The 18,721-nt window shown below is 41.1% G+C and overlaps 2 protein-coding genes across 4 annotated transcripts in view; one reads left to right on the top strand and one right to left on the bottom strand.

Moving 5' to 3' along the window:
• Positions 1-538, bottom strand: part of LOC117767942 (leucine-rich repeat transmembrane neuronal protein 4) — a 44,684-nt gene extending 44,146 nt beyond the window's left edge. For both annotated transcript variants that reach the window (XM_034595903.1, XM_034595904.1), the window contains exon 1: positions 401-538. In XM_034595903.1, the coding sequence (XP_034451794.1) occupies positions 401-452 (52 nt within the window). In that variant the 5' untranslated portion in view covers positions 453-538. The remainder of the gene's footprint in view (positions 1-400) is intronic.
• Positions 504-11,801, top strand: lrrtm4l2 (leucine rich repeat transmembrane neuronal 4 like 2). 2 transcript variants are annotated; one of them, XM_034595905.1, is made up of 5 exons: positions 504-628; positions 3,996-4,087; positions 6,375-6,432; positions 8,678-8,785; positions 9,206-11,801. In XM_034595905.1, exons 4-5 carry the CDS (start codon positions 8,731-8,733, stop codon positions 10,825-10,827), a joined length of 1,677 nt encoding a protein of 558 aa, XP_034451796.1. In that variant the 5' UTR covers positions 504-628; positions 3,996-4,087; positions 6,375-6,432; positions 8,678-8,730; the 3' UTR covers positions 10,828-11,801. The 2 variants fall into 2 exon arrangements, with proteins under 2 accessions (XP_034451796.1, XP_034451797.1); XM_034595906.1 differs by lacking the exons at positions 504-628; positions 3,996-4,087; positions 6,375-6,432; positions 8,678-8,785 and adding an exon at positions 9,018-9,070.
• Positions 11,802-18,721: the final 6,920 nt, after the last annotated feature.

The raw sequence follows: 18,721 nt of genomic DNA, 5'->3' as shown, positions 1-18,721 counted from the left end.
ATCAAATTGAATTAAGGAACCAAATATTATCACTGTGATCTGAAGCACTTGATAACAGAGGGGGGGGGGTGTTTGCAGCCTGTGTTCATGGCAAACCTACACACACACACACACACACACACACACACACACACACACACACACACACACACACACACATTTACATCCATTATCACAGTCAAAGTCATGTTCCTGGGAGACAGGGAAAAGGTGATTGATAACCTCATGCATCAGGAATAATCAGTCAAACAGTTACTGAGCAGGAAGCCTCCTCCGGATCCCACAGCCTGCAGTCATCATTCACAAACCGCAGGAGAGCAAAGAAATTAGCTTTAAGTGAATAATAACTGGCAAACGACTGAGGACTTTGCGCAGAAACGAAGGGGAACTGTCCACATACCCATATTTGCGCGGTGTCGGCTCCTCCTCATGCTCAGGGCTCTCTGTTGCATGCGTTCCGCGTCCACATGTTAGACGCACCCGGCGTGTGTTGGTCCGGATGGGTCCGGACACGCACCCTGGACGCCCGTGTGAGCCGTGGAGAGCGTGTACGCACTTTGCGCCGCAGCCAGGTCCGCTTTGCGCACAGCCGCACACCTGTCGGATGAGACGAGAGCGGCTCCAGAAGGTGAGCATCAACCTCAGCCTGTAGTTTCCCACGTTACCGCACAACAGCCCGAGCTTCAGGCATATCTGTGACAGCCACATGAACAAAAAGCCCTTGGACGGATGCGCTCAAGCTTTGTATCCTCCTGAGAATGACATTGTTCAGCGCGTGTTTTTGGAAGGCGGAGGGAAGAAAAGAGCCCATTTTAAACACCCGTGTCGCCAATTGTTGAATCTAGGTTTAGTGGCAGCGGAAAAAAAAAGAGGCTGGAAACCGACCAAGTGAAGAATTTTGAAAGGGATTAAACTGTGGTCCAAAGCCGACAAGTTGGATGTATCCCAAATTCAGATGTGGATAGTGGGAGGAGAAGGCGCAGTCTGCTGTGGATTAGACCCGTTGACCGTGGCATCAAGAATAAATCAGTTGTATAGCAACAGGAATGATGTCGGTGGAGGATCCGACTGAGCTCGCTGGTGCTCGTTTCAGGACTTGAGATGCCCTCTCCTGGTCAACCAGTGACTCTCCGCAGCCCACACTAAAGTAGACTTCATTGTCCCCAGGTACAGAGCCTGCATATCAATTCAGGCACAGGGATGGGAAGTGGGTTTGCTCTGCATTTACATATGTGTGAAGATACACTGCCAGCCATAGGCTCTCATTTAGCCTGTGTTCACATTCATGTCCAGCTCACTGCAGGATTAAAATCCTCTAAATAATTTTTTTACAGTGAGCTGAGAAATGTTAGTGACTTCTATTAACTCATTTTTATCACAGGCAGGCATGACTGTGTCAAAAATAAAAAAATGTTTTAATAGTGAATGGTCTATAGATTTAATACAGTATTGGAATATTCAGAGTTGTCACTATTTACCTGCAGATGAATATATAAGACTGCAGAATGCATCCATATTGAATGGAAACACCTTGGTACCAACAAATTTACTTAAATATATCACTGAAGTAAATACACTTAATAATAATTATTATAATAATAATAATAATAATAGCTTGAATTTATATAGCACCTTTAAAGAGACCCATAATTTCCTCCCTTGACCATCATATATTGTATTATTATATTTTGGAGTTGCATCTGTCCATATAGTTAAATGTCTTAGTGGCTATATTATAACATTGCATGTGTATGTCACTGTATCAGCATTATAACCAATTGTCATCTCCTGTCTGCTAATGATTTTTCCCCCCCACTAAATCCAGAATATCCTCGGGGGTCTTACTCTGGATCTGGAGGCGGGCCTGAAAAGGTCAGCGTAGTTTGTGTTACCAAAAGCACAGCGATAAGCAAGAAAAACAACTTACCTTGTCTTCTACAGCTGTTTATAGGATCCAGTTGTTTGCCTTTTCCAATAAAACTATTATTTCACCATCTAATTATTGCTTTTTTTCTGCTTTATGTGGTATCAACAACTAGCACACAGTTTGAAAATGAACCAGAAACAGTAGAAATAGATTTCGGGTACTTTTCACATGCAGTTATTGCATCCCTTTTATATTTTAATTCATGCAGAAAAAGTTAAGACAGGTTTTTCTTCTCTACTCATTGTTGCATGTTGACACTGATATGCACCGTGTGTAAACAAAGGGTGCACTCAAGGCCTCATAATGGGACTTTGAGTCAGGGTCAAAATCATCACTTCTAATGGGTCCCTCTGCTTCTGTACTTAATGAGTAGAGTAATTACCGGTAATGGATGTTAATGAACATTTGAGCCCAAATTGCAGATAGTTTGTGACAAAGAAATCGGTGGAAACAAAAATAAAACTGATGCATTCAGCACATTAATGCCAGGCACTGATTTAATTTTCATTGTTAGATCAATCAGCTAACGGGAGTTGAAGGACAGGGCAGGGACCTGGTCTCCCTATCTCTCTCTCACACACACACAAACACACACACCAAGGTGACTGGAAGAGTGACAAATGCTATTACCAAGTACACTGTATGCAGCTTTGAATGTAGCATATCCTTCAGTGTGCATCATATATTCTATCAAACGGTCTGAAGATATTACCAAACCAATCGTGGCGAAAAAGAACTAAGATTGATTCTTTCACCAATGCAACAGAGCCTTTGCATTCCAATCTCGAAGGTTTTAGATATACAGTAAGTACCCATACATATATATTATAAAAAATTTGACTTGTGTCATACTCAAAAAGTGTATTATTTTGTCAGAAGCTTTTGAGGGTAAGTTAGAATGACCAGTTGCCTCAGAAAGGAGCCTTGAGGTGTGAATGAATTGGATCTTTGTCAGTTTGAATGGTACCATATACAATGTGTAGTCATGTACAATGCAGATACTACCTCTAAACCTTCCATACATATCAGGCCATTCAAATCGTTCGAGAGAACACGGATGCTATGTTTTTCATTAAGCATGTGAATCACTTCAGGCTGTTCTTGGAAATCAATTCAACTCAAACAAGAGTAGCTGCATTTATTGAGTATATTGTTATTGAACTGTATATTATCATCATCCATTAAGCCCCCACATTATACATTACATGTTAAAATCATCATCACACATCTGCATAAAGGAATAGTGAAAACATGGACAGTTTTCATCAAAATAATTGGATTACTGTAAATCGTACGCATACAAGAAATGGCAAATGATAATATTGCAGACCCAGCTCTCTTTTTTAAGTTGAATTTTTAGAATATATGTATTGAAAAAGTCATTTACATACAGATTAACCACGACTCACAAAGTCTCAGTCTATTATTGCTGGCACTAAACTAAGTAAGATACATTTTGCCATTTCACTGTTTGGACTTTTGCATTAATCATTTATTACATTTTAATAAAAATGCACATATCTATTGAACATTTATGGTTGCAAACTAATTATAATTTGTAAGAGCAAGAGAACTCTCATGAGTTGGATCCCCTTGGTCTCTTTTCTAATCATCCACTCCCCAAACATGTCATTTTAATTAGCATATTGTTAAATCTTTATATAGAACTGAATAGCCACAGATTCATATGGGGGGATGGGAACTTCTTTTATCCTGTTGTAATACAATGTTAAAAATCCCTGCACATTGCTGTTGTGCTCCCCTCCCATGCTGAGTTCCTGTAAATTCCCCGTGGTCTGCGCATCACTTCTTATTTATGTTGTCGAACAAGACCAACTTTCACATTTCATTCAGCTTCTGGGGTGTTTGCTGTAGAGACTTGTGCCAGCAATGCAGAGCTGCAATGGATCAATAATTGAGTTCCACAGCATATGTATAGTCATCGCTCTGCAATGGAAAGAATGCCAATTTATTTTAACTCCACCAACTTGAATATTTCTTTTCTTACAGCTATAATTTGACTGCTTGTTAAAACCTTCTTCAAATAGAGAAATGACCTATGTTTTAGATTTCGTGACGTGCTGACTCATTAGATGATCGCCCAGGGTCGTCACACTCGTGTCATGAAAAGCAGAGAGAGACAGACCATAAACAACAGAGGTATAGTACCTCTATGAGCACTCACCACACTTTGCAAATAAGTCACTCACTAAATTGCTTCCTATGAAACTTTAATGACTGTCTGTGACTGACTGAGTCCTGAATAATAGAGCAAGGGAAGGACCTGCTTTTTGGCAGTATAATGAATCCCACTGAAACAGGGAGCAGGGACGTTTAACTACAAAAACAATTAGGACAAAGGGAGACTTTAAACAGTGCTGAAGCAGTGTGTATTTACTCTGACCCTGACTTTTAAACTTTAATTACCCTGCAAATTACACACACATAACAACCCAGCAGCAGGTAGATATTTCTGAGACAGAGGACTGGTCCCAGAACATCTGGTTTTTTATCCCCTATTGCTATGACTTTAAGGAGAAAAGAAAATGCTACATATACTTTTATTTGTCTTTTGAGGTACAACGGGCTGTATATAGGTTTAGCTTTGATTACATTATCTGAAATCTGCGTCTCTGCTCAGAAAGCTGAACTGAAGTCAAAGCACTGAAGAGACTCTTGAAATCTTGATGATTCATATTCTGTTTTATTCTGGGAACCTTTTTTCCTAGGATGTATTAAATGCATCTTTTCTCTTTAGACCTATTCATATCCTGACACACAGAGGTGATAGAACACACAGGGCATTAATGATAGATAGCTGAATGAACAAACCATTAAAACACTTAGGTTTCAGAGGTTAAACCAGAACTCTTCAGTCTTTTCTGCAGGAAGATTTTACAGAATTTTCAAGACACGCAGTCTTCACATGTCAGTCTACCTTTTCAGATATTGTCTCATGCATAAAAAATAAACACTTCTGCAGGGAATTCTATGAGGATCAGTCGGTAATGCATTATAGAAATGATGGTAATGGGTTTCTACACTTAAACCAGAGTCAAACAACCAGACAATAATTGATGGCTTCCTGCTAAATCAGCAGGCCCATGCACCAAAGATTTAAACGTTCATTTGTGTATTTCCTCAAGTGTCGCGATAGGAGGATAGTCCACTGCAAAATGGTTTCTGAATCTTTCAACAGGGAGAAACTAAAGACAAGGTACAACCACGTACCTTTGCTATTTGTACTTAAATGAAAAATGGGCAAATTCAGCCACTGAGATGTGATTCTGTCCTGTCAGTCATATCTTTGGTGCAACCTTTGTCGTTAAGTGCATTTTCATGTACTGCACCAAGGGCATATATTTACTGTCTGTGCACATCCAAAAAAAAACACACTGTACAGTAAAACCCAATTCGGTGCAACTTTATACTAAAACAGCTTGAGAAAATCAGTTTTGCAAGATTATTCGAAAATGTTGGTAGTTTTTGTTCCTGGATAAAAACTTTTTAGTTTACATATTAACTTTTTAGTTTGCATATTAGCTTGATATTAAGTAGATGTAGAATAAAAAGGTTTTATATGGGAGGGAAGTCTAAGTTTTTTTTTTATTTGTGATAAGGAATCACAATATGTTCTTGTTATAATTTTCAGTACAGTAACACATGCAACTACAAAATAAAAAGTCTATGTTTCAATCCTTTTCTTTTGTTGTCTTTTTGGTGAGCAAAAGATTACGCAAAAATTACTGAATTACAGATTTCCACCTTACTTGCTGCAAGGATGGGACATTGGCCAAGAAAGAACCCACACTACTGGAGTGGACTCGGACGAAGGTGCAGATCAAGGATTATTTTTTTTTCACTTTCTTTAACATTCACCAATTTCCCACTGAATAATTGATGGAGGTCCAGGATAAAAATCGGCCTTGGTGGAGGTATGCACTCTACTGAGTGCCATTCGAGTTTGTTTTGTGTTTACTTTCTGTGACACTCTAGCTTTTTATTGGTGACTGTATTCAGAAAGCTGGCTGGCTGCTCCTATGCTGTTTGCTCTTTATGTGAAAATTAAAAATGTAATTAAACCCCCGAGATTGAGCGAATGAGAGACATGTATTTGCATGAGTGACACACATACACCCACCACACACACACTGGCAGTCTGACAGTGGGTACTATGGGTACTCGGGCCAAATCAATGTACCTTGTCTTATAGAAGCACAATACAAAAAATCCAAAGGTTAAAGTCCTTACATAAAATACACATAAGATGGAAAAGTTTTTTGTGGATTACTGTAATGTCATCCACCCCATCTCAAGACAAAGGCCACTGACTTTTATTGAGCAATAAACTTCCAGAGAAGATATTTCAAATATATATGTAAAGGTTGTCTTGAAATTATGGGGATTGATTAAAATCAAAAGTACTTTTGATGTTTTATTACAACAGTGGTTCTGAGACGCCTGCACTTCTTGGATTAGCAGACATGGATGATAAAGGGTCAAAGGTCAGTCAAAGATGGCTGAGTGGAGGAATCAATCCAATTGTCCCTCTCTCCACCAATCTGTGTGTATATTACATTTACAGTATTGACAAGTACTGCAGATACAGCACAGTGTGGTGCACAACTAACTAACTAACCAGTTATACATATGGATTCAGAACGCAACCCTTAGAATCTCCTTCAGTACTGTCATCTAGATTAACATATTGTAGTAAAGGTGGACTCACATTGATCTCTCTTTATGGGATGTGATATTTCATTGGCAGTTAGAAGACTGTGGCTGTCACCTATCTGAGGTTGATTACATTGTCATTGCTAATTGTCACTTTCAAGATGAGGCTGGTGCACACACACACACACAGTCCCTATGCAGGATCCAGCTGATGAAATGATTGTGATCATTGTCAGTGCAGCACATCCCCCTCCACAGAGTGCAGGTTTCATTTTCTGCTGCTCTGCCTAAATGTTGTGAAGCAGCCTCCCCTGATGGCGTGATTGTTGAGCAGCACGTTTCGCCCACACTTCAGGTGCACATTTCTCCAATATGAGATCCCTCCCAAGACACATGTGAGACGGCGCAGTCTTTGAAGAGCAGAGTTTGTTTGACATTCAATGACACAAATGTGCTACTATATATAAGTCTGAGCGGTATTATCCTAACAGAACGGCTCATTTTCACAGCTATCGCATGAACCCCTGCTGTGGTGCTCATGGAGTGGATTTCATAAGTACATGTAATCTTAGAGCTATCCACAGGCATCAGAGGAATCATGTTTGATTCGACATTATTACATTTTGATATGACTTCATCAGTGACCTGGATGCTGATTTCTGTCTTATCTTTGCTGGAGTCATGATCAGTGTCAGCAGCTCTCAGAGCAGGTCATTCCTCTGTGCGTGCACAAGGGGTTGCTGTTACCACACAGTACAACTCAGTCTCGCCAGTGCATCGCTGTCAAGTGTGCTGTTTTTCACACATTGTGTTCCCAAAGTGAATTAAAGGTTTTACCTTCTTCTCCTGCTTCAAACATGCTCCCTCCATCCTCCTTCTGTCCACTGCCCACTTCACAGGGGCCATTCATTTGAATACCAGTAATCCTTCTGTCGTCACCTCTTCAGCAGCATCTCCAGATACAGAGGTGTTAACGGTTTATCTGCATAAACATCCAATCCATTGCTTGCCCCAGAGCGTGTAGATGGATGCCTCGCAGCCTCGCACTTAAGCTGTTGCCATAATTATCATTTAAAGAAGCTGCCGAGGCAGGGAGCAAAAGTCCTGATTACCCAGCTTCCTGCTGGTTTTTGAATGAATGATTGAAAGTATTAACGAATAAATGGTGGATTTGGATAATGTCACCTCCTTATCCCGTTTAAGGAAATATCCATCATAAGTAGACTGTGTGTTATTCCATTAGGTTCAATACCATCTTTATACTGTGCCACCACCGGTCAGCCCTCATGTCAGCAAGCTTGGATTATACACAGATAAACTGAAATATGAAAAACCTAATTGAATTTTACGAACTGCACATCACACATAAGATTTTATACCAACTTTGAACAATTTAAAAATTCGTAAAGCTCCATACTGAGCCGGGTAAATATAACAATTTATATTACTCAATTTTCCATGCATGTCATATATAGATGTGATGCACATATAACACGGCATCAAACATATGCAATTAAATAAAACTGATGATACATCGAATTAATAAATGAAGCAATAGCTGCATTTACATGGTTGGTATATGGCATCTTTATAATATTATATTTGTTATATTTGTGTGTGTGTGTGTGTGTGTGTGTGTGTGTGTGTGTGTGTGTGTGTGTGTGTGTGTGTGTGTGTGTGTGTTTGTGAGTGTGTCAGAGAGAGAGAGTTTTGGATGCCTCAAGAAAGGAGTATGAGGCAGAGAGATGAGGGGGGTGGGAGATACATAGAGGAAGAGAGGGAGAGAGGGAGAGAGAGAGAGAGAGAGAGAGAGAGGGATACAGACTGTGTGGACTGGAGGATTGTGCATCAGTGTGTTGGCGCTCAGACGGTTATTGCGCACACAGCAGGCTCAACTATAGCGGCGACTCCAAAGTGTGAACGCGTCCTATTTCTGAGCGTCACAGAGAGAGAGAGAGAGAGAGAGAGAGAGAGAGAGAGAGAGAGAGAGAGAGAGAGAGAAATAGAGAGAGAAAGCAGGGTGCTTTGGACCGCTGCGGTGAAAAACTTGCCTTTTTTCTTGTTTTCTCTTCTAAGTGATGCTCAGGATGCGGATTGGCTCCGAGGCTGCGTGAACTGCGAGCAGTTTAATGTGCTCTTTATCCATCTCTTGCAGAGGATTACTCCTTCCCCCAGCAGCGATGGGTAAGTCATTATGGTCTTTCCAATTTAGAGACAGTTTCTGCCTCTTGAGGCTTCAGCTACAGTCAGATTCTCACTGGCAGATTTCTTAGTTCTTCAACTTAACGTCTAACATCTGAACAATAAGATGATCTGCTGATCTTTTTCATTTAAGCACCACTTTGCATTGCTCTATTCCCTCCACATGTGTCTCTGCGCCTGGCACCATACCATAAAAGTAGCAAACGCCAGACTCTGCCATCAATTCTTCATGAAGCAGATCTGGTGTCTCAGACGTCAGCCCCCGAGGTGCTCCTCACTACATTGTCTCCTGTTTGAAGAATGAATTTCTCACCTTTACTTATTTAAACGTCTCTGAGCACACATTTTCTAAAGCCGTGTCATCCCTTTGATTGCCTGTGCCCTGATTTATACCCCCAACAGGTTCGGTGATGTTGGACTGGAGGTTATCATGTCTTCTTCTGCAGGCAGCTGTGCTGCTGTTGCTCAGCAAGGGGGAGAGGATGTGCCCCTCGAGTTGTCGCTGTGAAGGAAAGATTGTTTATTGCGAGTCTGGCATCTTCCAAGACATCCCAGAAAACATCACCATGGGCTGCCAAGGTCTTTCTCTGCGTTACAACAATCTGCTGGTCCTGTTGCCGTACCAATTCGCCCACCTCAACCAGCTCATTTGGCTTTATTTGGACCACAACTCCATCAATGCAATAGACGCGTTAGCCTTTCATGGTGTGCGCAGGCTCAAGGAGCTGATCCTCAGCTCCAACAAAATAAGCCACCTGCACAATAAAACGTTCAGCGCCATACCAAACCTGCGAAATCTGGACTTATCCTACAATCAACTGCAGTTACTGCAACCAGGGCATTTTTATGGTCTGCGTAAGCTACAGAATCTTCACCTTCGATCCAATGGACTGAAACAGATCCTCATTCGATCATTTCTGGAATGTCGCAGTCTGGAGTTTCTAGACTTGGGTTATAATCGTTTGCGAAGCCTCACCCGTACAACGTTCTTAGGTCTGTTCAAGTTAAAAGAGCTTCATTTGGAGCACAACCAATTTTCCAGGATGAATGTCTTTATTTTCCCGCGCCTTACCAACCTCCAAGTTCTTTATTTGCAATGGAACCGTATACGATCCATCAATCAAGGCGTCCCCTGGACCTGGCATAAATTGCATAAATTGGACCTGTCAGGAAATGAAATCCAAATCTTGGATCCAGCAGTTTTCCGGTGTATGCCAAACTTACAAATACTCAATCTGGAATCAAACAAGCTGAGTAGTGTGCCCGAGGAAGCTGTGGCAGCGTGGACCTCCCTGACCACCATCAGCCTGGCTGGTAACTCCTGGGACTGCAGCCCCGGCATCTGCCCTCTCATGGCATGGCTCAAAACCTTCAGAGACTCAAAAGATATCAGCATGATATGCAGCGGTCCCAAGTCTGTGCAGGGAGAAAGAGTCGTGGATGCACTGAGAAACCTCTCGACATGTGTGGACGTTTCAGGTGTGTTTACAACCACAGCTCTCATCATCCTGACTTCTGCCCAGGTTGTGAACGCCACAACTCACCCCTCTCCCTCTGGTGTTACAGATCTGACTCGTACTGAGTCACCGGCACAGAGATTAACTCCTTCACCTGTCCCTCATAGCTGGACGGCCAGAAAGACAACAGAGTCCACGACCACGAGGTCTACATCAAACATCCCCCCTGAGCCCCCAACATCATTTATCCCAGAGCTACAGTTTGAACATATGGCTTTCCACAAAATCATTGCAGGCAGCGTAGCCCTGTTCCTGTCAGTGTCATTGATCCTTCTGGTTATTTATGTCTCATGGAGGCGCTACCCCAACACCATGAGGCAGCTGCAGCAGCACTCAGTCAACCATAAGCGCAGGAAAAAGGCCCGAAAGCAGGAGCAGGATCTTAACTCTCAGTTGCAAGAGTACTACCTGAGCTACCATTCAAACTCAGAGACTATGGACTCCTTGGTGAACGAGACAAGGCCTTGCACATGCACCATATCAGGATCCATAGAATGTGAGGTCTGAGCTCCCGGCTCCATTTTAGGAGACTAGAAGAGCAATTGCAAAGCAGAGGTTAATGTTTTTTTCCCACTGGATTAAGTGGTTTTATCTCTAATGTGAGATGATAGATTCTGCCGCGCTGAAGGAAATACATCGTACAACGTAATTATGTTCACAGAGAAGAAGACTGGAACGGAGAGATATAAAGTATTCGGAGAGAGCTAATTATCACCCTGACTGACACAGGAACAGTGGCGGGGTGAGCCAGGTTAGCTCTGTGCAATTTCATGTAGCAACTGGACCTCGGCTACAGTAGGAGTCAGCTCTGTAGAGAGAATGACCATATTCTTAGTCAACCTGTATTGCCATGAAAAAACAAAGCCACTTTTACTTGCTCGTTTTTCTTTCTTTCTTTTTTTTTTAGTATGTAGCTTGTGAAGCATTTAGGACTTATGTGTGCATCTTTGAGTGTATGTGTGTGTTATGGGGATCATCTGATGATCTCCTGGTTTACTGACTTCTGGTTAGATGAGTTACGGAGTTGCAGATACTGTTTGTTTGTTAAACCACTGTAGTGCAGCAATTAGAAGAAGCACTACCACAAAACACGAGGGAACCATCACAGAGAGGGGATCTTGTCCTGAGATCGTTTGCATGAATTCATTCTCCTTCCTCTCTTCCCTATAAAATGATCATTTGTTATTGACAGAGAAACAGGCGTTTTGATTCAGTGTGGTCTCACACGCCACACAAACCTATTATATTTAAAACTCATGAGTCTGATCTCAGGACTGATATTTGCCAAGCTGTAAAAATCTGTCAGGTCCAGCAAAGGCCTTGATGTGTGAAAAGCGATGCTCTTGATTTTTCATAAAATAACTTTTGTATTAATTATTTATTTCGTTATGATTATGCATTCTTTGTGTAAAGACATATTATGGATACTAGGCATTCTATGTGATGATGATTGTATAATTAAAGGAATCACTGACAATTGATGCCAAATTGTGTGTGTGATGAGGTGCATCACGTGTAGAAGAAGAAATCACTCCATATCCATGCATTGTTCCCCCTGATATTACACACTTCATTGGATTTGCTGCCGCATCTGAGGGAAGCTGACACATTTTCCATTATGTGTCTTGTTTTCTGGCTCCCTTCACTTCTGTCGTCTCCTGGCACTCCAGCTTCAACAGCGCTATCGATTGTATCTGTGTTACGCACCTCAAACTCAGGATAGGGGGAGGGCTCTATGTCAGTCCCAGAGACATAAGGTGTAGAAATTAGCTTTTTTTTTCTTTCAGTCCGCTTTTTGTCAGGGGCAGGTCCAGGGGTGGGTCCAGGGGGCTCTGGCCCCAGCTGAAATATGAAAACTGCACCTGTCCTGTGAGTATAATTTTTGGAAATAAACGAGTCACTTACCACCAATACTAACAATAAATATGACAATGTAAAGAATTTCAATTTTCTAAGCTTTTTACCCTAATAATGAAGGGCCCGGTCACACATATGAGAATGCTAAGAGAATATTACGGTTCTAAGGTCACCAAAGTTGAACTCCATGTGAAGCCATGCTGCACTTTGCCTCGCCACAGGAAGCAAATGTATTAGTCTCCCCCTCGCCCTCACAGATAGGAAGTGAACAGAGGGGGAAGGTTCGCCAAGCTGAAAGATTGGCGTATGTGTGACCAGGCCGCAAGTAAATAGATAATGTGCTTGAACAAGGAACAGTTTTCAAATGTATTCAATGATGTGTGGATTTGCTCTAAGCTATAGAGCTAACAGTAAACAGGGAATGACTTAAATGTGCACCTAACTGGATCAGGAACCTTACATATAATTGGCCCCTCTGTGTAAATCTTGGCCCATTTATAGCAACTGATATAGAAAAATCCTAGACCCACCGCTGCTTTTAGTGCAAAGTAGACGATGCCTGTCTTCGCTTGTCAACGAGACAAAAAGAGTTTCCACTTCCTGAAACCAAAAACAGATTAGTAATCTGCTTTTATCTCGCCATGTAGTCTGTGTCAGTTTTGAAATATTGCTCTTGTGCAGTGAAAGTGAAGAAAGAATCGAGATAGGTTATTGAGGGACAGTTGGTTTTATGGGTCAAGGCAGATATGTTATTAAGAAGATATCCCCCACCTTGGTGCGTCTCCCCCTGCTCCTTCCTTCCTCTTTCTGCCTCCTTTCTTTTTAGTCTACTCACTGTGAGGAGAGAAATTGCGCCAGGGGATACAATGTATTAAACCAGGTAGGTTTAGGCAGCGCCGGTGCTACCACGTAACAGCTGTCGTAACAGCGTGATTTTCCCTGTGTGAGTCCTGTTGAAAGCAATAATCCACCGATTAGTACAGTCTTTCATATACAGTAAACCACAGCTGTTTGCTGTTTGCTTCCGCTTGTTGTGAAGTAAACTGACACGTCTCATTATCACCCATTAACATGTTCACACATCTCCCGTGTAGTATAAAGTTTGTGACTAGTCAAAGGTTGTTCAGATACGGATTTATGATCTCCCACAACTCCTTTTCTGAACATGACTCAGGCGTTCTGTATCCTCCAGGCAGGCACAGAGGCACGCTGCCAACAGAATTTATATCCATATATTTAGTTTCCAGGACTAGCATACATGATGAATTTGTTTTCCAGGCCGACGGGAAAATCTGCGAGGCCCCGTATACGAAAACAGTAATACCAACACGACAAATGATTTGTTGATCTAATTTTGTCAGATATTGTAATTAGTGTTTGATTTGTCATATTGTGACTGATGAAAAGCAATTTGCCATGTTTTGAAATCTGTTGGTGTTGTGTAGCTAAGATGGAAAAAGAACTGCTGTGGTCGGCATCTTGCAGATCATTATTGAGGGTATTTGTTTGGATGAAAAATTGTGGGAGTGCACAATATTGACTGAGAACAACAATGCACAAATAGAATCAAACTCCACCAGTAAAATCAAGATAAAAAGAGAAAATCCCCAAAACGCAGTTTATCTGCTCAAGGAGGTGAAAAAGGGTTTTTTCATCTAATCAAGGCAGCTTACATAGGATACCACAGGGCACTCTGCAGATGAAAAACACAGAATCAGTGAAATCAAACCTGGAAACACCTCCTGTCAACACTCTCTGTGTGGGGTTACATGCTCAGCCCTCACTCGCAGGCACAACATTTGGGATTTACATTTCAAACTGTGGATCTTTTGTAAAGTCACATGTGAAACATTCTGTTGATCTTTTCCAAAGGTTACGCTAGAGATTTAAAAGGTAGATAACGGTTTGCAGCTTAGAGTTTTAATATCAATACTTCCAAAACATATTTTCTAATTATCTGCTGGCTTTATTTCCATTTAATGTTTGATTTGAAGCAATAACTTAACATCTGCTTTCTAGCTGAGAGGTAGATAAGAAAATTGGTACCATTCTAGTTGTTATTAAGCTGGAAACAGCAAACGTTTCCTCAGACAGAGCTGAGGAACCAAATCAGTGCAGCTGTACAACGAAATAATATTTGACCCCTTTAAAATACAAAAAAGGAGAAAATCCTTTATTGTATTTCAGATGGCACATCCCCCAGGACATTCAAAAACCTACTCAGAACTCATCTTATTATAAATGGCTATGACCAGATCTGATACAATCTTTCCTTGTCTTTGTCTCTGTCACTTTAATTATGTCCTTCTTCCTCAAATATGCAAAATCGTCCTTGGGTCCCTTGAAAAGAGCTATACAAATTTAAGTTATTTTTTTATTATCAAAATCAATATGTGGCGGTCATTGTTGATATGATAGTGCATGACCACAAATAAATCAATGCATGGGAAACACAGAGAAGTGTAAAAAATACTTTGGGTTCATTGTAAAACTGCAGCGGGTCAGAGGATATCAGCTGAGTAGGTAGTCATGCATTTGCGTTCACACAACTAAAACAATGTGACCAAGAGTGTCCAATACAGCTTCTGCAGTCTGAGTGATTAAATCTAAAAAATATCCTCGGTGCATCTTGGTCGCGTTCACATACTTAGATCTGTCTATTTGTAGTTGGATCGTCAGACAGGGGACTTTTCTACAGGTGGATTTGTCACCTTTGTACAGAGCAGGGGCAGCTTTTCTCCTTGTTTCCTGTCTTTGTGCTAAGCTAAGGCTCGGTTTTCTTTTTAAATAAATGTCTTCCAAAATGATCTCTGCCCACACAGGCATCTTAGCTCCATACCTGTAGTAATCCCCATCCATACTATCACATATGAAAACACTTATGACCTAGTTAATACTACAAATGAGGAAGAGCAATGGTGAAAAGCAATCTGCGCTTGGTCCAACGACAAGGTTACTGACAGTAATTTACAGCTGGTGGTCGAGTTGTGAGCGATAAGACATAATAAGGAAGCGAATGTGGATGCGAGCAGCTTCTCTGGAGAACTCTGGAGTAGTTCATAAGACGTTTTCAGACATGAACTGGAGAAAATGTCCAGAAAATTGGGTTGTGGACAAATAATGACAATAAAGAATGCAGCAGGAAATTGTCCGCCTAGACACCTTTATAACAACAGGAAAATGTCTGGAGCATTCAGGCGAAGGGTGGCAGGGTGGATCCCTGAAAACTTTGCTGCAGACAATCACGTTTTTGTTTACAGCACCAGTGCCTGGCCTTGTTGTCAAAATCTCATGAATCTTGTTGTCTCTCCAAGTTCATATCTTCATCTGCATCTTCTATGTGTACGACCTCTTTCATCTTGAGATATTTGTTTTAATATTGGGTCGCGTGTTCGATTTCCGAGGGAAGTGTATGTCTGAAAACAGCTATTTAGCAGATATGAGTGGTATTGAGCTTTTCATCCAATCTCAGCAAGGAAGCGACTTTTCCAAAATGTTGAACAATTACCTTGAGCAAAGATTTATTTTGAAATAACTACAAGCAAATCTGTTGTGCTCATGTTTGGTGAAGTTGTGTAAATGCTTTCAGCTCCTTTCCTCGAGCATATTTCATTACTGCGCTGCTTATTGCTTTTGTACTTACCAGTTTACCATTCACTGGAAGGGATTTCTTCAAGGATGATCGAGCCAGAGAGGTCTTAAATTGGACAAAATGAGCTCACCACACAGAAGACTGTCTTTCTTTCTATTCTCCTTCTTTCTTTCTTTCTTTCAACACCTAATGGCATCTACATCTACTCTCATACGCATTTAAGGATCCTACAGTAGCTTTAAGCTGGCTAGTCAAAATAATGAGTTCCAGGCTGTTAAATTCAAATGATTAACGTCAGCTCAAAATAGAGTCAGTGAAGTATGAAGGCATTCAAAGACGCTTGTCACAGTTTGGGGGGTAAAGAAAAGTAGTCTCCTGTCTCCTGGGCTCCAAAAACAGTATTTCTTTGTTTCTCCACCTTTTGTGCGCTGCATGTCACCTGTAAAACTCATCTGAATACTGATGTTGTACTAATACTCTCAGAGGAGAAAGAACTGAGCTTTTTTCTTCATGCCGTGGAGGTGGTGGCCTGAGAGACTCTTGTATGCTGCAGCAGTTTTCTGGGTAACATTGTTGTTCCTGTGCGATGACAGCAGAAGTTTTGGAGAGAATTTTGAAATAATTTCCATGAAAATGATTTTGTTCCATAATAGGTTCTGTCCCTTTTATCTTTCCAATTCATTACTCACTTGAAACTTGAACATTTACAGGGTGCTTAATGAGGAAGAAAGAATTTAGATTGATCCACATTTCGTCTTAAAGCAGAAGGAGGTGGAAACTCACATTCGTCAACAAATACATGCATTTTGTGATCTTGTATGGTCAGCGTCTGTATTCGTGATTGCATTATTAACAAGGTTTTTCACAATAAAATACCTTTCCAATACAGTAAAACCCTTTCAGCAATATTGCATTGAAGTGGAAAGGTTGTTCCAAACATCTGGTATAATTTATTACATTTTATGAGTGACTTTCTCCTGTGAGATAAGGGATCACAGAGCAGCTTTGGTTTAGGTCCACTTAACATCAGGAAATCATCTGAAGCATAAACTCAGTTAACAGCTTGACCTTTACAGCTGTGGTTTTACTTCCTTTTGACAAAATGTCTGCTACAGTTAGAGCCCAAAGTGATATTTATATAACGTGCAGCTACAGATTTAGAGCCTGGGTTAAATTATCTCGTCGCTAACACAGCCTGTACATGCAGACTCTATGATGTAACAGTAACATAGTGCTTCCTTTTGAGGTCTTACCACATTGTTTCATTGTTTCTTTGATTTATTTCCCTCGGATGCTTCAACAGCTCAGCCTCCCACACCAGGGAAATCAAGCAAAAGCCAACAACAATTAAATGTATAAGATTTATAAGCAGCACACCAAGCCATGTTGTTGTTTCCTGAGTAATAAAGCATCACTAAGGTACCTATAATAAAGACACTGTGGCAGTGTCCGCGGAGGATCCACTGTGGAGGTAAAAAAGGAAAGTCATTCATTTTCTGTGAGAAACCTCTGGTAGCTTCATACAGTAACGCACACGCGCACACGCACACGCACACACACACACACTCACACACACACACACACACACACATACCCACACACACACACACACAACTCAAACTCTCCTTTCAAAAAGACCGTCTTGTGGTTTGACAGGTGCCTGTGTGACTGACAGACAAGCTGACTCACCAAAACTGGAACAAATAAATAACGACAATAAATAAATAATGTGAAATGTACACATCCTATCCAGATTATCTCTATTGACACTGTTGGTACTTAAATCAAGTGGAGCTGAAATAAAATGCAGCATGACCGAACATTTGGAAGCAGAATACATATTGAATTTGACTCCTGCAGGAACGCAATGAAATTGTGAAACCAACAGTAAATAAATAAATATATATATATATATATGGACCTAAGTGCTGTGATTCCAACATGCTGCATGTAAGAGCGGAAGCACAAACACTGCCATTATAAACGGCTGTAAAATATTGCTCTTATTAAGTTTTTCCTGCTTAGGGCCTCGTTTTGACAGAAGTCCCTCAGGCTCGGCGCTGTGGGCTCCTCTGCTACTGCATGAATGATGGCAGAATTAGTGCAGCAGAGGCACACACTGCCATGGCACTCTGAAGCACCCCAATAAAGATAAAAAGTACCAAACCTTTATTACCACAGGGACCTCACATTGAAGGTTGTTAGAAGAAGAAAATAAGTTACACAGGAATGAATGGGCGCTGGATTGCTGTTGGATCATTGAGGTCTCAGAGCCTTTAAGAACTTGCAGCTCACGGCAGCTGGGATTTTCACCCCACAGGACCCTGACTGATCCCTCTGTGGCACATTCTTCTTCAGATGTTTATAAAGTGGCGTTGAGTAATCTGTGCCATCCATTGACCTCCACTGGCAACCAAAGAGCTGTGACAACATCAGCGTTGGCCGGATGCAGATGACACCCTGGCATAAATAATAAAACCACATTTTCAGCAGAGCTCGTTTTTATAATTAGAGCGAAGATCCATCAGCAGAAGTGCATGAATATTATAATGGAAAGTAGTGTCATAATAATCCTGTTTTGTCATTTGACGTGTTTTTGGCTTGAGACAAAAATCTCTTGGTCTCATGAATCCTTCTAGAATGAATCTTTCATTTTGGCCAGTGGGACGATAAAACTCTCACTTGTTGACAAATAATTTTTGTCAACAAACGGGACAATCTTTTGTATGATTGAGGTCCGAGGTGGGACAATCCAAACAGTCGCGATCATCTGTCATCACAACGGTTGTTATTACAGACCTGCCTCTTTGCTGCTGATTGAAATTGCCAGTACTTTTTTGTTTCCCCGGTTTTTGGCTGTAAGAGCTGAACCTTTAAATATGGATTTTTCAAAAGCTGCTTGTGAGGATGTGTCTTCTGGTGAGAGCTGCTGTGGTTTGATAACAGTGATTA

This window comes from Hippoglossus hippoglossus, chromosome 9 (genome assembly GCF_009819705.1).
Source record: "Hippoglossus hippoglossus isolate fHipHip1 chromosome 9, fHipHip1.pri, whole genome shotgun sequence".
NCBI lineage: Eukaryota > Metazoa > Chordata > Actinopteri > Pleuronectiformes > Pleuronectidae > Hippoglossus > Hippoglossus hippoglossus.
This window is presented reverse-complemented; position numbering and strand designations above follow the sequence as displayed.

What these genes read in the sequence shown, in the direction of transcription:
- lrrtm4l2 (XM_034595905.1), top strand. Translation starts at nt 8,731, where the DNA reads ATGTGCTCTTTATCCATCTCTTGCAGAGGATTACTCCTTCCCCCAGCA. An exon ending in CCTTCCCCCAGCAGCGATGG is followed by an intron (nt 8,786 to 9,205) that starts GTAAGTCATTAT and finishes TACCCCCAACAG; the next exon opens with GTTCGGTGATGTTGGACTGG.